A 24,845-nucleotide genomic window follows, 5' to 3' on the forward strand; every position below is an offset into this window, starting at 1 on the left:
CGCTCACCTCCTAGCCCTTAAAGCTATAAGCATGTTCACATATAAACATTCAAACCTCATTTAAAAATACATTATTAAAAACAATTTCAGGTACAAGCATACAGAGCAATATATGACCAGTGAAAAGCTGAATGCCATTATTATTTCAATTGTAAGCCGGAAAAGCCTAGATGAAAACTCCTTGTTTTCGGGAAGAGTTTGAAGCACACTACTTCTTCTGCCTCCTAAACTGCAGGAAGGACGGTTTTCCCAAGGGTTGGTGCTGCTCCTGAGTGGACCTCCCACTGAGGTATTACGTGATGACATTCTGTTACTTTTGGGCTGACCAGCAAGGCCACCCCTGATGATCATAAATGTCAGCTGAGTGTACAGGAGGAAAGGCAGACTGCTAGGTATCCTGGTCCCAAGTTGTTTAGGTCTTTATATGCCAATAGCCTCGCGTGGCTTGAAACATAACAAACAGCTAGTGCAGCTCAAGCTACATGTTTGAAGAATGGGGCAGATAGTTATGAACTGGCTTGAACAAGTAATAAATAAATAGATGGTAACTGATGTTTGTGCATGTGTGGAGAGAAATTGTTGGCATTGTTTCCACTGACCAAATTAAGAGATGAGCCATCAGAAACTTACTGTTTACAGTTCATATAAATTGCCCTTTATGTGCAGATGTCTTTAGGCTGCATTGACAGCTGTGTCTGTGTGGTAAGTGCTTAGACAATGCACAGGAAGATGGATACATGTATTTAGATTTACTGTAATTGTGGGGAGAATAGCAAGCTTTTGTTACTTGGGCAATAGTGCCTGGGGTCCCAGGGTGCCAATTACTCAGTCATTAAGAATAAAATGGAACAGATTATCTTGTTCCTCTATAAATAGCACTTTTTAACTGATGTTCTGCGTTCATGTTGTGCTTTTGATAATCTGAATGCTGGCTTTCCAGGAACAGCAGCCCGAGCCAGTAAATGAGATTTTTGTGGACGTCGAGTGTGGTTGGTTGCTCTCTCCTCTGAATTGGCTGCCGCTAAAGGCTGATTTGTGTTGATCAAACTGCCATCCTGCATATCCACCCTGATAAGCAAGTTGGAGTGTGCAGCTGGTGAGGAGGGAGCATATGAAGAGCTGGTTTTGAGTCTGGTTAAGTGGAAGAGTGTGTGGACTAATTCAGGGATAGAGAGCCTCCGGACCACGGGCCTGGTCTGGCCCTCGGATGTTCTCCATCTGGTCTGTATAGAGTGACTGTTCGCACTCTGTCTGCAGGGTTTACTGTCCAGGAGCATGGGGAGAAGGTGGAGAGAGGGATCCTCAGTGTTAGCTCCAACAGTCATGCATGGAGAGCACGCTTCCAGTGAAGCCTGCCCCCCTGAGTGTGTTTGGTGGAAGATCCACCAGGTGCTCCTGGTGCTGCTAAGCTCATGGAGGTTTGGGTGGGGAGTGTCCAGGCCCTACCTGTAGCCTCCCCTGGGCTAAAGGAAGAGTTTGGTTTTGATTTGGTTGTGTCTGGTATTGTGAAGTAGCCAACCAGAGCTTCTGGTTGGCTGCTATTGAAAGAAGGAATTTAGGCAAACTGTACAGTTGTAAAACAATGTGTTTACCAAGGGGGAGGTATGTACAGGAGCTCTTGGCATGGAGGAAAGGCAGGGCAATTTATAACTCTTCGCTCCATGTTGTGCAGCTCAGATTAAACCACCGGCCAGACTTTAGTTTTATTTATTCATTAAAGTATTATATGGCATTTCTCTGCAATAAATCATGTTCAGCAAAGTTGAATGTACCAATAATGGTACATCAAGACGACCCAAGTCACAATAGAAGTGTAAAACTTTAAATAAAGGACAGCCATTGAAAACTATTCCTGCAGCCACTGTGTCAAGTCCAAACAATTGTCACCTGATGAAAACTAGGCTGTCCAATAAAAGTAAGCATAATAGAGGAAGTCCCCTACATATGAACGAGTTCTGTTCTGAGAGCACATTTGGAAGTCCAGTTTGTTCATAAGTCCAACAAAGTTAGCCTAGGTACCCAACTAACACAATTAGCTGAATGGGTTAGGTACCCAACTAACACAATACAACCTGTGCTATAATAGGTTTATAATGACACTGGAGGACTTCCAGAAGTTATACTTCTGGGTATGTGGCAGTGGGAAGTGCACCCGTGTTTTTCGTCTAATGGGTTCTTCCTCATATGGTGTTACCGTTAGGTTGGAATGACCTGTGTTATGCTTTGCTGGACTCACCTATCCCAATTACTGCGGTAAAGTACACAAAAGCACACTCGCATCTTTGAAAGTTCACAACTTGAAAGTTCATATGTAGCAGATTTCCTGTACCTAAAGTTTCACTTTATTGCCTTGAATCTGAAAGGAAAGCAGGAAGGAAGGAAGGCCGTTGGGCTTTGCTTCAGAGGGATTTCTGTAGCGAGAGCACAACGGGAGAAAAGGCACTCCTTCCAGAAGACCCCCTTCCAGAAGAATTGGAAACTGGCCTCCAATAACTTTCAGTGACTGCGATGGTTCATAGAGGTCCTTCGCCTACCCAAGACCTCATCTGCTCAGAAAGTCAAAAGAAGCACCGCAAATTGCAATGGGAAGTGAACTTAGGTGCCATTTAAGTTATTTGCAAGCACACTGTGCTTAAAGCAATGAGTTCAGGACTGTGTCATGAACCAGCTGAAGCTTCCCAAGACATTTCCAGAGGCCTCTCCTCAATTAACACATCATACTGAGTCTGAATACCATGGTAAGATCATAGCTGAGGAATTCCTGGAACTCTTCTGAAATGTGGGCGCTTGGGATCCCACCAGGATGCTGATTCCATATGACTTCTTAACTGTGAACTTGCTGCTTAGTGATAGGGAGGGGAGGGTGAAGCTTGACCTGATAGAGGATGAAGATCCTCTCCGTAGCAGTTTTCACCCACCTGCAGTACATATAACCTGTCTGAGTTCAGCTCCAGTTTACTGGCCTCTATCCATCCCATTACTGCCTCTGGGCATCTGTTCAGAACATTTAGTACTTCATTTGATTAAACAAAAAAATGTAGGCGGCCGATCCCATGAAGATATTAAACCTTAATGGAGGCAAAATAGAGCTACCTGCCAAATGCCCTGAAGTGAAGCAGATGTTCCACAGGCCACTTCTAGAATTGGCCTCTCAGGTGGGAGGCAAACCACTGGAGGGCAGTGCCTCTTGCTCCTGACGTGTTAACCCTGACATGCAATCCAGAAGGTTTTAATGGTTAATGGAACTGAGAGCATTTGTGGGAAGGCTTGGTGGAATGGCAGGGGCATCGTCCCCTTGTCTGTCTCACAGCTGAGTTAGCTGACCAGGACAAGTTTCCTACTTCCAGTAGGAATAGACATAGTAAGGCTGAACTGAAATGCCTGCTTTTCCAGATTTGCTTCCCCATTTGTAGATGGGAGTAAAAGTTACTTTACAGGTTTTGCAGGGGGTGATTTAGTGGAGGTGCTGCGCTTCATGGTGGATACAGATGCCATTGCCTCTCTGCATGATGGCACCGTATCATTTTGAGGGAGGTTTTGGTCAGCTGGGAGAAGACCTCTCCTTTCTGCTTTACAAAAGTTGAGACACAGAGGTAACTTCAAGCCCCAGTTTAGTCCCTCACCCTCCCATAATGTGAGTGGAATGTCTCTGAAGCACTTCAGAAATGGGGCTTTTGGTTGGAAGGTTTAACATGCATTAGCAGAGACAAATCACAGGATGTGATGTGATTTCATCCCTTCCGGCTGTGCAGATTGGTAGTGGAATCCAGCCTGGGTTCATCCTGAGACCAGAGCTATATCCTAGAAGAAGCATGAAGACATGGCATGACGGTGTTAAGTCTTTCCCCTTTTCCCACAGCAGCATTGAGTGAAGCCTGGCTCCCGTCCTGATGCCATCCACTGTATGTAGTGCTCAAAACGGTGGTACTATCAGAAAAGAGGTACACTGCACAGAACGTGGCGGGGGAGAAAGGAAGTTCCCACAGGGATGCTCTTAACTGAATTTTCAATTAAGTCTTTTCGTATCTGCATTTACCATTGTACCAGACTAGCACTTTGCCCTTAGGATGATAGGGGAGACTAGCCTGCTGCAATTGAGGAATAAATTCCAAGATTTAAAGCCTGACATCTTCAGCTTCTGAGGTTTTGTGGTGGACAAGGACATCATGGTGGTTCTTTCCGGCTGTTCCATCAGCTCCCCTAAGAGTTCTGAAATGTACGGTGGAAATTCCCTTTTGTTCTGGAGAGAAATCAAGTCCACCCTCCCCTGTTTTTGTTACGAAACAAAATGGAAACAAATACAACCATTATGCTGTGGACAAAAGCTTTTGCTACTCTTTGGCACTTGGTGGAAGTGAATAGATGGCCAGCAGACAAGGGATACAATGAGGTTTCCTTCTGTGTAATACCAGGCGAACTGATTATTTTAAAAAGCCTGTTTGAGTGTGGCTTGCTTTATTTAATGTGTAAGCAGCTAGTCTTGTAAGTTTTGAAAGCTGTTTTGGTCTTCCTTTGGTCATACTTGTATTTATATAAATTCATGGTCGAAGCTGAGGCATTTACAGTCTGCTTTGTTTCCAGATCCGCCCCCCCCCCCCAAAAAAAAAAGCATCATCAGACCGTGGTCATCAAAGCATGGCAATATTTAGGGTTTGGAGAGACACTAACATCTAGACCAGATGTTACTTGTCTAGATAGGCAGAATTTCTCAGAATAAATCATCTTCATTTTATTTAGATATGTTTATGTTGTCTTTTGAGGGCAAAGGGTTGACTGACTAACATGAAACAGCAGCAATAATAGTTCTGGATAAACCAGTAAGAAGACTGGAGCAGACTGGAACTGCCATGACTTTAAACAGGCAGAGAGGGAACCAAACACACAGTCTGTGGGAGAGACTATCATATGGAGGGGCTTCCACCTTTATTGTCCCTGCTAGCCTGGTAGGGCTTAATGATGGGTTTGTAAGCAGGGTCTCTGTAGCCAACTTAGGCTCTGGAGAATTCATGTAAATTTAGGTGGTCCTTCTAATAATTTGGTCCCAAACTGTTGAGGGCTTTAAAGGCAGTCACTAGGATTTTAAATTGGGCCCAGAAACACAGTGGCAAGCTTTAGTCCCCACAAGCAAGTGATAAGCTACATTCTGTCCCCCTTGAAATTTCTGAGCCATCTTTAAAGGCAGCCTCAAGTGGAGCACATTACAATAGTCTAATCTGGATGCAACCAGGGCATGAATGTTTGTGAACAAGCCTGCATTTTTCAGATAGGGTCACAGCTTGGCAATTGAGCCAAAGCTGATAAAAGGCAACTGAATCTGCTTGTAACTTCATAGCTAGCATGCAGCCCAACAGAACCCCGAACCATGAGCTTTGCCTTTGATCACACACCTCCATCCAGATCAGCAGGCTGATCCACTCACAGTATCCCAGTCTTATCCAGGTCAAATACCAGCTTATTTGCACTAATCCTTGCCAATAGAAACTCTAGACACTTGAAAGATCCTGAAATTTCCTTTGGATTGGTAGATGGAAGTGAAAACTATTCTGTCATCGGCACACCGATGGCCATTTAGCCCAGCATTCGTCAACTTTTTGGGGAAAGTGGTTTGGGACAAAAAATGTTTTTGGACAAAGAAAGGGGGTGCATTTTAAGTGTTGGTTATTTTAGTTATATTTCATAAGTATGCTAAATTAGATCATTCTCTAGTGATTTTCCAATGCACATTGAAAATTTGTGGATACAAATGATCATAGGCAAATCAGCATGTTTTGCATAAGATTTTTTTGTAGAAAATTTCCCAATTCTAAATTTTCTGGAACCTTCTTTTTTTTATGTCATTCGAACTATATTTGCTCAACCAGAAGAATGCATAAAGTACACATACTGCTTTCACTTTTCATAATTGTTGGAGGTTGCCAAACCCAGCAGAAGTTTTTATGCAGTCAAAACATTTTGTGAATAAATAGCACCAGTAATAACTTTTGAAAGGAATGTGTCTGAGATTAAAGGTGATTAGGACAGGAAGAGGGAATCTACAACTAGTACTTAACTATTTTAATTCTTTTTCTTTTTCTTTTTTCCCACCAACCCCAGAGATGTGAAAGCTGGAAACATTCTTCTGGGAGAAGATGGCTCTGTCCAGATTGCAGGTGAACATTTGTGATGTAGCTTATCTGTATTTGAAGTGTGCCAGAGATAGAATGCTGATATGTGGTTTAGGGGAGCAAGAGGGATGCTGTGGGTCAGAGATGCCTTGTCTCTTCATGCTGTTGCTTATTTCATTTATATACCAGCACATCGCTGAGCAGTTTGCAACAATTCATAGAATACAATAAATAACAGTAAAAACTGCTATAAAAACTCATTACATTTCACTACAAAATGTAAAACTCAGAATTCAGAAAATGAGAACAGTTAAAATTAATACAACTAGACCTATTAAACTGCTGACATGAACACACCCAGGTATACCATTAAGGAGCATTAAATGTCTTGGGACAGAGGGCAAATTTAACCTGGTGCTAGGCAGGCCTCAACTGGCAGTTCATTCCCTAATTGGGAGACTGCCACTGAGAAAGCGCTCTTCTTCGTGCCCACCAACTGAGCCTTTCTTGGAGGGAGCACTTGGAGGAAGTACCCAGATGTTGAGTCTAGCGCCTGAGTGGATTTTGGTTGGGAGAGTTGCTCTGACTGGAATTGTGGTCCCAAACCACCTAAAACTTGGTAGGTTAAAAGCAGCACCTCAGCTGGGCTTGGAACCATGCAGGCAGCCAGTACAGGCAGGCCAGAATTGGCACCATATATTCAGAGCTTCTGGTCCTGATTATTAGTCTGGCGGCCATATTTTGCACCAGCTGCCTAGCTGAGGTAGTTTGGTGCATGCAGGATCAGCTGCAGCACCTTCATCTTTCTTCTTTTTGGGGGAGAGAAATGGGAGCAGGAACATTCCTGAAAGTGTATCAACTGTTTGTTGCTCATTCTTACTGCAGTTGGGTTGGGGTCTCCCATCTTTTCAGAAGTACAGTGAGGAAAAGAAGACTCCGACAGACGTGTTTTGAGAGTTCATGAACCAAGCCCCTGACTTGTATCCCTTTGAGGTCCAGTCTCTCAACATCCTGTGACAATAGAACTCTTTTAGGATGTTTCTGAAGTGGGGTGGGGGGTGGAGGAGGGAGGAAGCACAGAGGGTTGCTTTTAAAAATCTATAAGGGATTATCAATTTACACTCAGTGGGGGACAATGGTTGGAGTATAAATTAAGATTGCTTTCCCTTTTTGTTTCATCTTCTTCCAGAGCCACTTAGCTGTGTGAGATCATCTAAATATCAAACCAGCCGCAGAAGTTTCTAGACGTTTTAATGCTAGCGTCTGAATTCTTAATGATGCTGTGGCTGGAAACCCATTGTCAATACCCTAGAAAGGGGCCTTTGTGTTCAGAGCTAATAATTCTCCCTACTCGTGTGCTTTGATATCATATCTAAAACAGTCATGTGTCTATTCATGTTGTATTTAGATAAAGCGGGGACTTACTGAAGGACTGTTTATGTTGGATTAACCAGCTGTGTGAGAACCACGATAGTGTGAGCTCAGAAAAACCACTGAATTTGGCATTGGGAACAGCCTTCAGCATCCTGATGGTCCATCTCTCCATGTGACTATGGAAAGCATTTCTAAGCCATGTGGCCACAAATGTGGACATTTAAGATGTTGGCAGGGCTTGGTGAAATCCCCAGAGGTTTGGCAGACCTGGGGACAGGCTGTAGCATTCTTGTAGCCAGCAGTTGGAGCTGCATTGCCTAATACAGCTCATTGTGCTCTTCATGAGAGAGGGAAAATGAACTGTGCAAAATTAAAGAGGGTGCAGATTTGTTTCCTCTGCATGATATACACTAGTTACAGAAATGAGGTTTTCTTTTGGGCAGCCTGAATGCATAAGAGCTGTGAAAAGAACCTTAGGTTTGGCATAGTTCACACAAATTCCAGTTAAGAGGTTAAACTGACCCTGGACTGTACCATTCAGATTGCAGGTGGAATATTACAGGATTTTGAACAGGCTGTATAAAATTCTCTCTCCGCTTAGTGTGTACCCATGCATGCTCTGGCCTGTGTATCAGGGCACACAAAAACTTGCTTTCTCTCATATGCGTGCTTTCCTTTCTCTGACTACCCTCCTCAAATCTTAGGGATAGATGGGTTTAAAACTCCCCTCTCCGCCCTCTGAGATCAGTTTGCATGCTTTGCTTGAGAATTAATCTCTCTCAGTTGAATCGCACTCTTGACATCTTGCTGAGCAGAACAATGATTGTGCTGGGGAAGAGGCTGCATGAAGAGAGACATGAAGTTCTGACATGTGGAAAAAGCACAGTGGGTGCCCACAGTGGGCTGCGTAAGAGAGTTTTGAGGGGTACAGGTTGCCCATATATAACTTGGAAAGCTGGATGGCAGGTTCTTACCTGTATGTACTGTCTTAGGTAGAAATTGACAGAGTACCTATCGCCCATGGGGAAGAGGTCTGATGGTAGGCCAGGCCCAGGAACAATTTAATCACATCTGCTGTTACTCACCTAAGCCAGGGGTGGCAACTTCTGATGAGAGTTGTAAGCCAAAAATACAAGTTATGTGCCCTTGACTCTAAACAAATCAACCAATTTCTGCACTATTTTCAGCTATGAGTCCAATTTTGAAACCAGAAAGCAAGTACTGTGTGCGAATGGACCACAGATGTATATAAAGTCATTGCCATGACAGTCATTTTATTTCCAGGCCTTTTCTTAATGATTCCTAACAATTCTTTAGTGTAGCAAGAATCAACGCAAAATATCCACAGGTGCTTCGGAAAAATGACTGTTATTTATGGAGTTGCCCCGGTGGCATTCTAGGCTTTTTGCGTTTGAACTGCAAGTGAGAAGGTGAACTTATGGTCTTGCAAATGGATTGCAAAAACATGATATTCTTGGATAAGAGCTGAAGAAATTCAAACTGCAGTTGGGGCATATCCAAGGAAGAAGCAATCTGATACAACGCCTGAGGATATTTCCCTCTCTTTGATTGCAGAAGTTAACTGATGAGGCTACTGTGACTCTTATGTCACAGAATGTTTACACAGGTCCTCTTGGGAGGGGCCAACAGTTTAGCATTTAGAAGCTGTTGTGTTTGTATGTTTGTTCTCAGATGTTTTCAGCTCTGGCAGCCAGTGAAATTTCATAGACGGTTTGACATTGCAGCTTTCCTATGATCTATGTCTCAATCATGTTAGGGGTTGTGAAATCAAGTCACTGGGCAGAGCCTGTTATGCCATTGCAGCTGGCTTGACTGAGATCATATAGTTCCTATAGGGCATACCCGTTGCCTGCCACTTCCTTAAAGCACATAGTCAGAAAGCTGAGTAAATTTGCTTGCCACTGAATTGCAGTGGCCTGTTGCTCACACACCACAACTTGAAAAAATGTAGGAGCACCATAGGAGAGCATGTGCAGGTGCCTTCCTCATCAGTGTCTTGGCATTCAAGGATGCGCTAAATCAGTAATTAGTGCAGGCCTAATGCATGCAAGCTGCTTGTTTGCATTGCTTCCCCACAGTGGCAGTGTTCACATGTAACGATAAGCCAGAATTGCAGAGGAACCTGGCTTCATGGCGTCACGGGCAGCATGTTGGTGTATGCTGCCTCTCCACTTCCTCTTGGCTCTTGCCTAGCAAGGAAAAGTTTTGCATCATGCCTTGGGGCTCCCACTGGTGTAAAAAGTCAAGTAGAAGCAATATGGCAGTATGAACAATAAGTCAGGATTCTCCAAAATTTGACTCACTTTTATCCTGGACGAGGCTGATATCTATAGAAAGAAAACAAGCATGTTTGGGAGAAGGCTGGATTAGAACCCCTGTCCCAAATACGTTAGCTTCAAAATGCAGCCATGTTCTTGCAGATGCTTAGTTTCTAGAGGAATTGAGTAATTGTGGGGTTGATAAACCATCTCAGGCTCCTGAAAGAAGCAGTTAGTACATTTCCTCCCGTTGAGGATGTGAGTTATACCAGGGCTATCACAGCAATCATATATTTTGACAATGTAAATTTGTAAATATACAGAACCTTCCTGCACTGAACAAGCCAGGCCTTTAAACACAAGCCTGCACTGCAGAGAGGAGTCATTTATTTCCTCTTAAAAAAACCCTCTTTGTATGTGTGTGCATGCGCCATGTGTGCATATTAATGCCGGTTCTGTGCATCTTGGTGTAGTGATAGCATTGCCTGCAGAATTTATGACAGCAAACCAGTATCTGGTAATGGGCGTGCAGCTAAACTGTGAGAATGTATTCAGCTTATGACTTGCATTTTAGTTGACGCACATAATAAAACTCCAGGAAATGTACATAGTAAAAGCAGATACAGTGCAGTAAAACCAGTGATGAAAAGCATTAAAATTGTATTTAAAGTATGAGAAGCATTTGTGCGATACATTTGAGAGTGGAACTCCGGAAGGCTCAGTAACTGCAAATGTGGTGCGTGGAAGATGGCATCTCAGTTGTCCAGTCAGAATCTTGAGGTCCTGGATTTGTGTTTGTGTGTTGTAACGGCAGGCTTCTTGTCCTCACGCATCTCAACCCCTAGTTTTCTCTGCGATATACTCCAGTTGTAGCCTTTATAAGCACAGTACTTGTTTGGAGCACTGCTTGAGTAGCAGGTATATAGCTAACTGCTTTACAGTTAGTTTTCCTTTGGTGGTAAAGTGCCTGAAAGACCAATGGTCTTTTCCAGATAGGTCATGTCAGAAGGTGTCAATCACTGTGCAGCAGCAGTGTTAGCCTTGCATCAGTACAACCTGCCAGAACTCAAACAAGGGCAGATTATCTCCTCTCAGCATAGCCTGGTTCCCCATCTTTCTTACCTCATACGCATGTGCAGCAGAAGGAATTGTTAGAATGGTAGTATACCACTACACTCCGAGGGTGGGGGCAGGGGGAATAAAACTTTTTTGAAATGTTAAAAAATGCAAAAACTCCCGGAAAACAATAGAAGTAGCACAGCAGGCAAAAATGTTGCTTGGAATCTTTCTTGATGTTCTAGTTTGTTTCTCCTATAAGCAAAAATATTATTATTATTATTATTATTATTATTATTATTATTATTATTATTATTAGAACATTTCTATGCCGCCCCTTGCCGAAGCCTCGGGGCGGCTTACAACACAATAAAATACAATACAAAAATAATATAAAATTAAAATTAATAATATAAAATAAATAAAAAATATAAACAATATAAAAGAAGTTATAAAAGAAAAGTTGTAAAAGAAAAGAAAAGAAGTCTCCCTAGCCAGATAAATAAGTAAATATTGTTAACAATTAAAATGACGTTTAAATAAAAAGGTCTTCACCTGGCGCCGAAAAACAACGACGGCGCCAGGCGGACCTCTCTGGGGAGCGCATTCCATAGATTGGGCGCCACCGCAGAGAAAGCCCTCCTCCGAGTACCTACCCTCCTAATTTCTTTCACGGAGGGCTCCCGGAGAAGGGCCTCTCCCGCAGATCTCAAGGGGCGGTCGGGCATATACGGACGTAAGTGCTCCTTCAGAATACTTTAGTATTCAAAAGTATTTGCCTTCTGCACTGGTAGACTGACAAGGTGCAGTCCATTATAGCACCTGAAGACTACTCTTTTAAGTTAGGAATTATTCAGAAAAAAATTTCAACTAAAATGGCCGTCACCACAGCACCTTTAAATCAGTGATGCCTACATTTGTGGTGCGTCTGTACTTGAAGCCAACTATGACTCTAGTTTCAGATCTTGGTTAAACGTTAGCCCTGGTTAGTGCTGGTGCAGATGCAACACGAACCCACATTTAAGGCTGACAAATGGCCGTGTAGAGAATGTGCCAAGGAGAGAAGGGTGCAGTGCACAGCTTCTGTTGTGCTTGCAGATCAACCTTTCTGGCTTGACAAAAGACTAAGTACCTTGACTGGCCCATCATTTGTTGAGCTTTGGCCAGAGAGTGCACGGTATTTGCTGCAAAGATTTCTCTTTATAAAAGTCACAAATGGCATGACAGAAATAGTACAATACTTCCAGGAATTAATAAAAGAGGAAGCTGTTCAACAAGAGAACAGGTTTTCCTTCACTGGAGGTATTTAAGCAGGGGCTGGAAGACCAGCTGTGAGTTCTCCATAGCTGCACCCTGCATTGCAGAGTCTGTACTGAGTTACAAAATTGTGGTTCTCAGTACACAGTTTTTCTTTGTGGAAGCAGAACCTTGCCATTTCCAACCTGAAAGGTACCAGAAGGCGCTCATAGATTTGCTTCACCTAGGAACAATTTAAATTGGAAACTCTTTTGAAATCAAGTAGAAGTTGAAGGGGGAATTATCATTTTTAAATTGTATTTCTGTACTGCCAAACCCCTCTGGGTGGCGTACAGCAACGGATAGAATAGAATAAAATACAGTATTTTAAACATAATAAAAATTCTCTAGAAATTTTAAACTGAATTTTAACAAGTTAAATTCTATGACAGGTTCATACAGCTCAGCCTGCTCAAAGCAGCTGACAGCATCCACCCCCAAGTGCTATTTCGAGGTGTTAAATGCCTTGGTCCAGAGGGCAGCCTTAACCTGACGCCAAAGGGTTAGTAATATTGCTGCCAGGCAAGCCCCAGTGCTAAGATCAATCCATAATTCGGGGACTGTTACAGAGAAGGCCCTTCTTGAAATCACAGAATTGCTCCATTTGGCAGCATTTCATAGAGACTTGTGATGAAAAATGCAGCAGCCAGTTGCTTGATGGTTGGAATTGTCAAGTAACAAGCCATTGCCAATGTGTTTAGCGCATTCTCAAGTGTTGCGTGTGTGCTGTGTGCAAGAGTGGCTTCCCAGCTGTTTTCTGGAGAACCTAAGGGCTCCTCAGAGACAAGCGTTTGTCTAGTGCTACTGATCTTTGCCTGAATAGCACAACTGGAGTGGAGGATGGGTCCATTTAGAGGGTACGATTGTGTGGGGCCACACTGGTGTTGAACAGTCCTGGCTAGTGCTTGCTCGTGAGATGAGAAACAGCATTGTCTAGTGCGTAGTAGGGATAACCGACTCTGTCAAGCTCCATTTCTCATTTTTCCAATGCTAAATGTGTCCAGCCTGTTTCTGCATTGGACTATGATGTGGGGTGTGTGTATGTTTCTGTATGTTTTTTTAATCCCACCTTGAGCTCTTTTTTAAATGCATGCCTTTTTATTACATTTTTCCAAGCAGATTTTAACTGAATATAGCACTTACATTTTCGCACATATTTTATAAAAGATTTCACACTCTTTTTTTTTGAAATGCATGCATTTTGTATGCATATTTGTATGAGCTGGATCTGAGAATATGCAGAGTTCATTAGCTGATGGTGTTCTGCTCTGTATTTAGGTTCAGGAAGTGTGAATTGGGTAAGTTTCCATAGAAATGCAAACCAAATGAATTTCTCACTTAATGCTAGTAGTTGAACTGTTACTTCAGAACTAAGGGTGATTCTGGTTCAGTTCCCCACTCAGCCTGCAAAGCTTTGTCCCTCCGCATGCTCTCACACTAATCTACCTCCTAGAGGTTTTGTGTGAATAAAATGGAGGCAGAAATATCCTGTTCTGAGCTGAGTTTTCTGAATCAAGGCTGGGCTAAAAAATAATAACCATAAAAATTTTGTGTGTGCACTCTGGAAATTCTGCTCCATGAGTTGGGGGTGTGGGGGGGGGGCAAGTGCCTATTTTTATTTAATGTTTATGCCAACCTCTATTCTTGCAAAATTTTCAAAGTGCATAATGTAGATATTAAAAATCTATATTAAAATGAGCGGTCTGATTTTTTGCCCGGCCTTTGTAGTCACCCTAAAAATTTCAGTAGGCAGGTTCCTGCTATTTTAGTCCTTGATTTCATGCTGTTCCTTTGTATAAGATCAGAGGCAATTCTCTGCTTCCTTTCCTGATTTCAAGTGTGCAGCTAGAAAGGAGCAAAAGCCTTTAGAATAATTGCTATATTTATATTCTACCTTTTTCTTGCACAGAACTCAAGTCAGCTTACCTAAGTGGCCCCCTCTCCATTTTATTCTCACAATAACCCTGTGCACTCATTGAGGCCGAGAGTCAGTGACTGGCTCAAAGTTACCCAGTGAACTTCAAGGATGGGAACTAGAACCTGGGTCTCCTGGGACTCAGTACAACCCTTGAACCAAGACAGCTGCCAATTGATAGTTCAGCTGTCTTTGCACTTCCAAAGAGGAGGAGTTGGTTGTTTCAGCAGTGCAGCACCTGAATGATCCCAGACTGCCTGCCAACCTTGAACCTCGGCAGCCACAAGAAGGCAAACATAAATGTGGATCCCAGATAAGGAGGCACCAGCATTGACTATACAGTATGTGAGCATTTTAGGAGATGGGCAGAATGTTTTCCCTCTGCTTTCCCTTGTGTTTTTTACTGATATCGATGATCCTTTAGGGCTGTGAAATGCTTAGTTTTTTAAAAATTTTAAGGACACTTATTCTGCTCCACTCTTGCTGGAAATATTTGGTAAAATAGATTAGGTTGTCTGTTAGTTTATCCTCCCCTAAAAAAACTGTAAAGAAATAAGAAAGGATAATTAGTATTCTGTACTTGTGATATGTGGCTGCTTAAAATGCATGCATTCCATGCTTAGAACAAGATATCTGCATTTTCCTTCCTTTTTGTTGTTCCTAGAAACAATAGAGGCTTCATAAATCTTTGTATACTCTGAGGAGAAGGAACAATGCAAAAATCTTGTGACTGGATGATGTGGGGGGTTTCTAGGTTGACTTCTTGGATAAAGGCATCCTAGGAATGGGAAGTGAGATTCCCTGGTGGTTTTGTCAGGGCTTTTTGTATTTTGCCCTGAACCTTAAATTATGCATCTTTCTCCTCACACAGTTAAATTTCCTATCTCTGTAAATGTTGTGCAAGCTTTCAGAATTTCTTCAAAAGGATCATTTTGTATCCTTGCATCCTACTGGGTCATGGGGAGGGGTAAGGGAAACTACAGCAAGCACTAAAATCTCACCCATGTCTACTTAGATAGTTCCTATGTTATCTTCAGATATTTCAGCAGGCATCACCTGCATAGGTAGTTTACTGCCTATTTTTGCAATAATAAGGTCAGGAAGCTTGAAGATTTTTTTTAAAGCATGGAATCAAAGGAAATGAATTCTCCAAAACTTACATGCTGTGTGATTGTCTAACTTCTCACACAAACACAATAAGCCAGTTGTGTTTAATTGCTTACCACTGTCCATATTTTTAAAACTCTGGCAGGATAATCGAAGAATGGATCTGATACTCTGTGCACAAGTATTTCATGTGTTTTGAAATGCTTGCTTGTATTGACAAATGCAGGGCACCTCCAGTATGTGCAGATGCATCCTGCCCTGGAAGTTAGCTCTCCAGTCTATCGGCTTGTTTTCTGGGCCTGCCGTATTTGTTGCTTTATGGTAGCACTCAGACATTACAATGTTCGGTTGATTTGTGTTTAGCAGTGTCCTATCTATAAGAATAAACACCTAAATCAACCTTCAAAAGTTAAGTTTAAAATTGACTTCAGCTCAGAGTGCAATTAATGATCATCTGTAGCTAAGATTAAATTTTGATTTTGTTTCCTATCAAGTCAGGCTTAGCTTGAAATAGTGAGCAATCCTGTAACTTGTCAGCCCATAGGATTTTCTTCATTGCAGTGGGTGCCAACTGAGGGACATGTTAAAATAGAGATTCGGGTCCTTATGTCTCGGAATAGGGAACAGGGGAGATCTAGGTGGTGGACTGCAATTTCTGCTCTCCTTCACCCTTGGCTGTGCGTGCACACAGGAAGACTGTCTAGCTGTGAATCCTGCTTCCTTGGCTCTTTCCATCTGATAGGTGTGAAAGGATGATTTGAAACAAGGGAGTAGAAGAGATTTGAAAAGGTAACAAAGAAAATCACTTAGCCCAAAGGAGGGGAGGGGCCAAAATCAGATAGCACAAGGTATGGGGAAACAGGCATGTAGGCAGGAGGGCCCAATGCTTCCTGATTGTTTATTGACAAGCTGGGCAGAACAAAATGAGCCTCTTGTAGCCCACCGGGGGCAGGGCTGGACTGGGAAGAAGGGCCGGTGTTGGGGCAGCGCGGAGCAGGCGGGTGGAAAGAGTGTAACTCTCAGTACCCTATTAGCCTTTTAGGGGAAAGGGGGAGGGAACAAGCGGCCGGGAGCAGGGTTCAAAAGGGGTGTGTGAAGATGTGCTCAGGTGAACAGAAGAATGGGGCGGAAACCATTCCTTTCTGTTCCCTTCATTGCAAGAATGTTTTAAAAAGAACTCTCTGCATGCCTGGGATATTTTTCTCTTCCAGCGGAAAGGAAAGAGTGTTCATAACACATCTGGCCTGGCAGAGTGAGCTCTGCTGGAATGACAGCAGCTGCAAAAGCTGCCACCCTTGTAATTTCTGTTGCTGTTGGGATTTTTTTTTTAATTCAAGTTTAAAAAATAGCATTCTTTGTTTGATCTTGCTGTGAGTTGCTATTAAATTGCTTATATTTTGTGTGTGTGTATGGTAGTGTATATTACTGTGGGATACCTAGAGAAACAGCTTAGAAATATTATTAAATAAGGTCAGCCATATGTAAATGTGGAGTCCTATTGCATTGGTTGCAGGCTGCCAAACTTGGAGTCTTCTGCTCATCATAAGCAGGGCAGGAGGGCAGCCTTCACTTTGCCATCTTTTTGCCCTGAAATTTTGCTAGTTGGGCTTTTTTTCTGGCAAAAACATTTCACAGTGGAGGAGAGGAGTATAGGGAGGCCTCAAGATACGTAACAACTGGGCTTCTCCAGACTCCCTCCCCGCCTACACCACTTTAACACCTCTCTGAGGTCGCTTTCCCAACTTGAAGAATGGCCAGGGTGGTTTTTCCTTGTCCCCTCACAGCTGGTTTTGGAAGGAGTTGGGACCTGGGTGCTCTGTCCAAACTTGGAACGGAGAATCCAAGTCTCCTGTGGTTCCACAAGTGCCTAGGAGACAGGTGATTTCTTCCTGAAGGAACCTGCTTTGTGTTCCTTGCAACATGGTAAATGATGGGTTATAAAAGGAAAAGTAACAGAAGTAAAATTTAATGTGTTACGTTTGACCATCTAAATCTTAACACCGATTGTAACTGCTAAGTAATCTTCTGGGAATGTGGCTATATTTTAGTGTGTCTGTATTTAATCTGGCTGAAAAATTAAGCAGTTCTGAGCATGCTTTTTCGAAGGAAAGGTGGCATACAAGTAAACTGATAATGGGAGTTGCAGTCCAATAATATCTGGAAGGCCACACATTCTCTGCCACTGCTGTGTATGGTTTGGGATATTTTCTTAGAACTCTTTCCTCCCCTCCCTTTTCATTTTGGCGTTTCAGACTTCGGTGTTAGTGCTTTTTTAGCCACTGGTGGTGACATTACGCGAAACAAAGTGAGGAAGACTTTTGTGGGCACACCCTGCTGGATGGCACCTGAAGTCATGGAGCAGGTAAAAAGAAAAAAGTTGCTTTTACTGTGGTGCTGCGAACTTCTGTATTGCAAATGGGCACTTCCAACATAGCACCTGTCAGATTTTTCCCTCAGTTTTATCAAGCGTACGATAGGTGGATCAATAGATAGATAGATAGATAGATAGATAGATAGATAGATAGATAGATAGGAAAAATAAATGCACATACCAACTTCAGTGCATTAAAAGCATTAGTTGAAAGCATAATATGAATTAACAAAGGCTTTAAACCCAATATTTAATAATAGATAACGTATAAATATATCCTGTATGACTAGAGTTACAATCCCCTTTCTTAACACTTCATTGAAGGAATGCACATCATCTTCTCCATTGCTATAAATCGGGATTTTTTTACTTCCCATGTTAAATAATAATCTTAGCCACATTCTAAGCTCAGTGTCTGCATCTCTTGAAATGAGGCGAGATTCCATATACTAAGAATATAGCTTACCTGAAAATGTGCATATTTAATAAACAATGAGTTTTGTAGGGTCATATTAACATGACTGCGAATATCAGACCAAAATGAAATACTAGCAGGACAACTTATGGAACGCGCTCCCCAGAGAGGTCTGCCTGGCGCCATCATTATTTGTTTTTCGGCGCCAGGCCAAGGCCTTTTTATTTCAACGTTGTTTTAATGGTTAATGTTATTTATTGATTTTAAAATTTCGCCAGGATGTCTTCACTATTTTATGTATTTGTATGATGGAATTTATTTATGATTGGAAGCCGCCCCGAGGCTTATGCGAAGGGGACGGCATATAAGTTGTCTAAATAAAATAAATAAGTCCAGATTGTAAATATAACACCATAAACATTTTCTGTCATGTCTTATAAATAAGAAACAGAAGTATCTCTTGTATTCATCACATTTTAAGGTCAAACGAGGATCAGTTTACTGTATTTAAAGCAACCTGCCACGGGTTTAAGAGAATAGGGTGACCCAGCACCAGTCGGCATGGTAATCCTTGAGTGCTAAGAAGTTTTCCCTGCCTTTATCCTGATGGATGCTCTGTTGTGATATCACACAGGCCACTGGCCGTTCACATTTTTCTCTCACACATTGGTGATGAGATAGCCAGTGGAGCTTGGAGGTAGACCTTTGTGGTGGGACTAAAGACAGTCATTAAAGTAGTATCCTCTAGCTACTTTTGGAAGATAGCATCCTCCAACCTGGTACCCTCTAAAGGTGTTGGACTATACACTTCATCATCCTCAGCCACATTTGAGGTAATGGCAGTTATAATCTGACATCTTTAGTGGAGAAAGGCTGATACAGTGGCTGGAGTGTTGTGGGGAGATTCAAGTTCAAAGACTCGCTCAGCTGTGAGACTCACTGGTTGGCTTTGGACCAGTTGTGCATTCTCAGTCTAATCTCCATCACAAGGTTGTTATTAGGATACAACGGAGTATGTGGTGTCCATGGACACCAGTCTTAAATAGGTTTTATGTAACTTATATTCCTCATCTTTGAGGTAAATGAGAACCCATGTGGTATGATGGTTGGAATGTTGAACTGGGACTCAGATGATCTCAGTTCTAATCCACACTTGTCCATGGCTCTCACTGGGTGACTTTGGGTCGATCACTGACTCAGCCTAACTGACCTCTCAGGGTTGTCGTCAGGATAAAATGGAGAGGCTGAAGATTATGTAAGCTACCTTGGATTCCTTGCATGAAGGCAAAACATGAAATATACATATAATAAATAAATTGCATGAAAATATATTGGCTGCAATCCATGAATAATTGATTTTGTTACAGGCAGATGTCTTTTTGGTATAGCCGAAGCTATAATCAGTTGAACATTGAGAGACACGTACTGTTGTGGAGGGGCAGTGTTTGGGTTAGAAGGCACCTCAGAGTAAGGCCAGATTCAGCCAGTCACTGACTGACTTCGGATTATGCCCTCCAGTGCCTTTGATATACTAACCTGTCATTTCTTAGAAAGCATTCTGTAAATTTCAAGAGCTGCAAGAATCTATTGGCCCAAGGGAGTGGAAATCATGAGCAGGATGGTAAAAAGGGATTGGGAGGCAAGGATATTACTTTCCGACATGAATGCCCCAGGTCAAATCAAGAATGGTATCTCTGTATTGGGCCAGGAGAGACTAAAGTAACTTTAATTTGTGAAGTGTCTCTAACCAAGGAAGAAAACATTTACGATAGATAGCTTTAAAGAAGAACTCCGTGTGTGTTTAGACAGAAGGAAGTCCTCCAATTTCCAGCATGCCCCAGCCAGCTCGAGTTCCTAAGCGTTATGTGGAAGGAAATGTATTTGAGGAAACATATGGAACTTCAGGAGTTAGAAGAGGGGCAGTTGTAAGAAAGACTGTCCCATCCTCTGCCAGTGAGGTTTGCTTATTGGATGTGATCATGCATTTAAAAACACTGTATGCTAGTTTAATCCTGTCCCATATTTTAGCGTGGCATATCATGGGTCATAAGGTGTCCACAAAATCCAGCATTTAGGACTTTCCTCCATGTTATGTGCTATTAGCAAACTGGAGTTTGCAGCTGAGCGTTACATATTTGACAGGGAGCTGCAGCCATCTCTAACTCTGATGGAAGGGTCTCCATGGTGAATGAGTTTTCAAAACACAACTTTCTCAAGCACACACAGGATTAGCTCTGTATATGAATCAACTCATAGATGTAACTCAAATACAGGTGTAAGTTTTTAGAAAAACCTTGGTTGGGTTATCCTGGAGAAATAATTTAATTCTCTGCCTCAGGTCCTCCACCTGTAAAATAAGAAAAATGTAGGCCTACGTGATGGCTGGGAGAATAATGCAAGGAGAGATCTCAAAGCATGTAACACATTAAAGTGCTGCCTCAATATTCCTTTAGAAAAAAAATTCAGACAGTTTCTCTTTGTTTCAGACAGCTTTTTTTCCACCCAGCTGCGCACTAATATATGAAGCCAAAGTTCTTTGGCTTCAAGGGGAATTATTCTTAATTCCAGACCAATGTTGAATTAGTGAAAGAGCACACTGCTATCACATTTGTCAAAATTTTAATTTTATAGTGATTCCAGAGGCATTTCTTTCCACCCATTAGGCCAAAACACTTGAGGTATCTTAATGTTTGTCAGAGAGAACACAGAGTGTTCCTTCTCTACAGCTGAGAGAGAAAATAAAAGTTCTGTTTAAGATGCCAGGTAATAGCCTCGTGCCAGAGAGGAAATGGCTTTCATGAAAATGGAATGTCCTGCATACAATGATGAAGAAGGATGAGCTTCCACATATTACTTAGACTAGCATGTGCACGGAACTGGAGCAGTTGCTGTGACCGAGGACATAGGAAAGTTTTGGAAGCACACAACTTGGGATATAGTATAACAAAAAGAGAAATGTGCTTTTAACACATCTGTTGCTTTGCAGGTCAGAGGTTATGATTTCAAGGCAGACATCTGGAGTTTCGGCATCACAGCAATTGAGTTAGCTACTGGGGCAGCTCCTTACCACAAATATCCACCCATGAAGGTGAGTTACTGATGGGCCAGTTTAAATAATCCAGCACAGAGATGGGCAGAAAGTAGATCTCCAGATGTTGTGGAGTTCCCAGCATTCCTCATGCTTGGCCATGCAGCAGGGTCTAAGACATCTCGAGCTGTACCTTCTTGCTGCCCATGATCTAACTGGCATCTAGGAAATACATGAATCCCAAAATCTTTACCAGCCCGCCTTAGATAGTGTCCCTGAAGTGTATCAGAACTTTCATTGGAGAAAATTCACCTGTTTCTACACAAGCATTTCTACTGAATTTAAACATTTTCCCTGAATTAAGATTTATGCTGGATTAACTGTATTGGTCGTTCTTGGTTCTTCCTTCTTAGAGCAGCCCTGCCCAGCTTCTTTAAATGCTGCACAGTGGCTTAGGAGACCGGAGAGAATGTGGGGATCCCCAAAATTTAGTTAGGGATCCCTAAATATCAGGCTGAGGGACTTTATACCAACTGACAGATTCTGAATCCAACCCTTAAGGAACCAGAAAACAAGATTTATCAGAATGCTGTACTGGCACTTACATTATAGTAGCACTGGAGATTCTGAAAGTGGAAAGCTAATCTGAAAGTTATCTTGATTTCCTAGCCTGCAAGTAGGACACAAGTGGTAAATTTTCAAACCAAATCTGTATTTGCAAGCCTTCCCACTACTTAAAAAATAAAGCTATCCACTGAGCTTACTCTGTATTGTTTCTCTAGTTCTGCCAATCTCTGAAGGGACTGGGGAGGGAGATGTAGAGGAGGGGGTGGGGGAGACTGCTGTTCTTTCCTTATGTGAACCAGAACTGAGGCATCAATTTGAAAATAATGGATCTTTCATCTGTCTACTCCATCACCTCCTCTGGAACCAGCATGCAGCTAATTAATCATTCTAAAGGGACAGGGTACAGGATAGTAAACAGGTGAGAAATTAATGTAAGTAACCCGTGAAGAGGTAACAATGGGTAGAGGAGAATGCAGTTAGCACTTGCTGTTTCCCTATCTTTTGCTTAATTTGGCTTTCACTCAAAATTTCATAACATCTTTCATGGCATGGCTTAAAAGAAATCCAGAATCAAATGCAGTTTTTGGAGACTGGGTGGGTTACAGCAAAGCAACCCCCCATCCCATACCAGTCAACTTTTAAACTTGGAGTTGAGGTCAATCTGTTCATGAAATGCAATAAAATGTGCATTGTACATTATAGCAACAACCTGAACATCATTCAGGGTCCCAGTCATGGGCTTCTATTCCCCAGCTTCCGCCAAATAGTGCTTGGTTCTTCATAGCCAGTTCAGGGTGTGTAGTTGGTTGCTGTAGATCTGACTGAAGAGAATTCACTATTTTCCAAAGAACTATTGCCAGCTGCAACGTCTAAAGTTTTTCCAAAATTGTAGCCCCGATGAGTTAGAGGCTTGTTTTGATGTTTCTAACAGCAGTAATTCTTTCAGGTTTTAATGTTAACACTACAAAATGATCCCCCGTCGCTGGAGACAGGTGTGCAAGATAAGGAGATGCTTAAAAAGTATGGCAAGTCATTTAGGAAGATGATTTCGTTATGCCTGCAAAAAGACCCCGAGAAAAGGTACAAGGCAGTTCTTCTTGCTTCTGGCCAAATTGGAATAGCACTGTCTGAGGGAAGTGTATTGCTGGAGTGGGGGAGAGAGGCTGAAGAAAAGTTGCTGCTGCAAGATTGATCAGCAGAAGGTTAAAGGCAGACAATAAACAGAGCATGGTCAGCCTGTGGAGCCCCTTGCCGCAAGATTTCAGAGAGGCTGCTCGGATAGATTCCCTCCAGTAATGATGTTTAAAAGTCACTTGGCCCAGGACAAGCAATTTGAGAGTTTCTGTTCTGCTGTTGCTGTGTGAATTGACATGTATGCATCTGAAGCAGACACCAATCTCTACTGTGATCCAAGTAGCTCTCTTCCAGCAGAGATGGCACAAGCCATTTAATGAGGGCTACAGCATACTTGGCTTTGGTGGGATAATGGACAATTTTCTGACTCTGTTAGTGTTCTCTTTAATGACTTTTCTCCCCTATCCTCACCCCATTTTCTCTTTTCTCATAGACCAACAGCAGCCGAACTTCTAAGACACAAATTCTTTCAGAAAGCAAAGGTAGGATTATAGATAGATGCATACACATGTCACTGAAATTTGGAGCAATTTACTCATAGGCAAAGAATGAGCTATGCATTATTGGAATGATTCCTCCCAAAGTTTTATTCACCAATGGAATTTTGTCTGTTTGCGGTCCATTAAACTTTGCTGGGTACAGAATTCTTTGATGATGAAACTGCTGAACTGAAGGTTAGATTTGGCTAGATTTTGGTTGTTTTGAATTGAGAATGGTTAAACATCCAAGGCAATTTACACTTAAAACCACTAAATCAAAACAGTATCAATATTAAAACCACTTAAAAGGCACAGAGGAATGGAGAAGACTTTTCTCTTAAAGGCTGGCAAGTAATGAGTTAATCTTGGCCTCCCTGGGAAGCAGATTCCAACCTAGTCGTGCCATGAAGAAGGTTCTGTCATGAGCACTCCAGGTTTCACTTCACCCTCAGCAGCAAGACTTCCAGCAGTTTGCAAAGAGCTAGGAGGTTCATTTCAGAGCAAATCCTTGTGGGCTTAGACTGCTTAGGGCTTTAAACCTCAAAACCAAGACCTTGAATTAGCCCTCGTAGCAGTCAGGAAGGCAGGGGAGATTAGCTAACATAGGCTGCATTCCCTGTTAATAAAGGAACTACTACAATTTGTGCTAGTTGTAGCTTTCGTTCCATCTTTGAGCACATTATGGTATGATATGGGAGATTACCCAGGCATAAAGAAAGTGACCGGATTGTATTTCTCAAAGATGAGAATACAGGCTGTAGTCCAGCTACTCCTTGAATGGAGCAATTCCAGACTCTTTGCAGACCCAGCAGGATCTGGTTGACTCACTTCACTAGGCCGGGCCACATGAATATATCTGTCTTGTAGCGATTCACCTTTTCTTTCCTCCCTTTCAAGAAAGCTACTGCTCCTGGATTTGGAGAAAAAAAACCAAAGCAGTGTCCTCTTTATATTTTAATCATTGCTTAATCAAACCAATGCATACTGCTTCTCAGTAGTGGCATATAGATATTAAAGTGTTTTGGTGGAAAGGTGAAATGTTGCAATTCTCTGCCTCTTTTCCAGGGAGTGGCATAGCGATGGACTAGTGCTGTTCTTAGGAAGATGCTAATATGTTTGTTTCCTAAGATGTGTATCAAAGGCCTTTGTGATTCTATTTCAAGCCACTAGAGATCTGTTTTGATATTCCCACCCCTGCCCCAGAAATACTCTTGCCAAGAAATACTTCTTGAGCCAAAACAATGGCCTTTTGAAGAACAGGAGACAGAAGATGATTTGAATTGTTTTCTTTCATTTCCAGAATAAAGAATTTTTACAAGAAAAAATGCTGCAGAGAGCCCCAACCATCACGGAAAGAGCCAAAAAGGTACTAGTAGTAGTGGGAATACATAAACTTTGCAACCCTGTGTTCAAACACACAGTTAAATTGTCCTAACTGTAGGAATCACCCAGAGCCATTTCACGTAATAATGTTCTTAGGCTGCCTCTCTGTGCCATCTAGGCCCAGGGCTGTGTGAGCGTCTCCAGATGTGAAGGGGGGTAATTAAGATTGCTTCTCCATGTGCTCTTGTGGGCCTCGCTCAGCATGGAGACCATAAGCTTAAGCAGGTGATATTCCTTGAAGATCCATGATGGAACATGATATTGGAGGCAGATACTTACATGTATTTCAGACTGCTTAGGGCTTGTTGGTAGTCACCAACACCTTGAATTGACCCCA

The 24,845-nt window shown here is 42.3% G+C and overlaps 1 protein-coding gene across 2 annotated transcripts in view; it reads left to right on the plus strand.

The window, feature by feature from the left end:
• OXSR1 (oxidative stress responsive kinase 1) overlaps window positions 1-24,845 on the plus strand; it is a 93,902-nt gene that overhangs the window by 47,855 nt on the left and 21,202 nt on the right. For both annotated transcript variants that reach the window (XM_044424601.1, XM_044424600.1), the window contains 6 exons: window positions 6,094-6,149; window positions 17,384-17,493; window positions 20,904-21,005; window positions 22,459-22,592; window positions 23,080-23,128; window positions 24,426-24,491. In XM_044424601.1, coding sequence (XP_044280536.1) covers window positions 6,094-6,149; window positions 17,384-17,493; window positions 20,904-21,005; window positions 22,459-22,592; window positions 23,080-23,128; window positions 24,426-24,491 — 517 coding nt within the window. The remainder of the gene's footprint in view (window positions 1-6,093; window positions 6,150-17,383; window positions 17,494-20,903; window positions 21,006-22,458; window positions 22,593-23,079; window positions 23,129-24,425; window positions 24,492-24,845) is intronic.

Source organism: Varanus komodoensis, unplaced genomic scaffold (assembly GCF_004798865.1).
Source record: "Varanus komodoensis strain SLA01 unplaced genomic scaffold, ASM479886v1 scaffold15, whole genome shotgun sequence".
Lineage (NCBI taxonomy): Eukaryota > Metazoa > Chordata > Lepidosauria > Squamata > Varanidae > Varanus > Varanus komodoensis.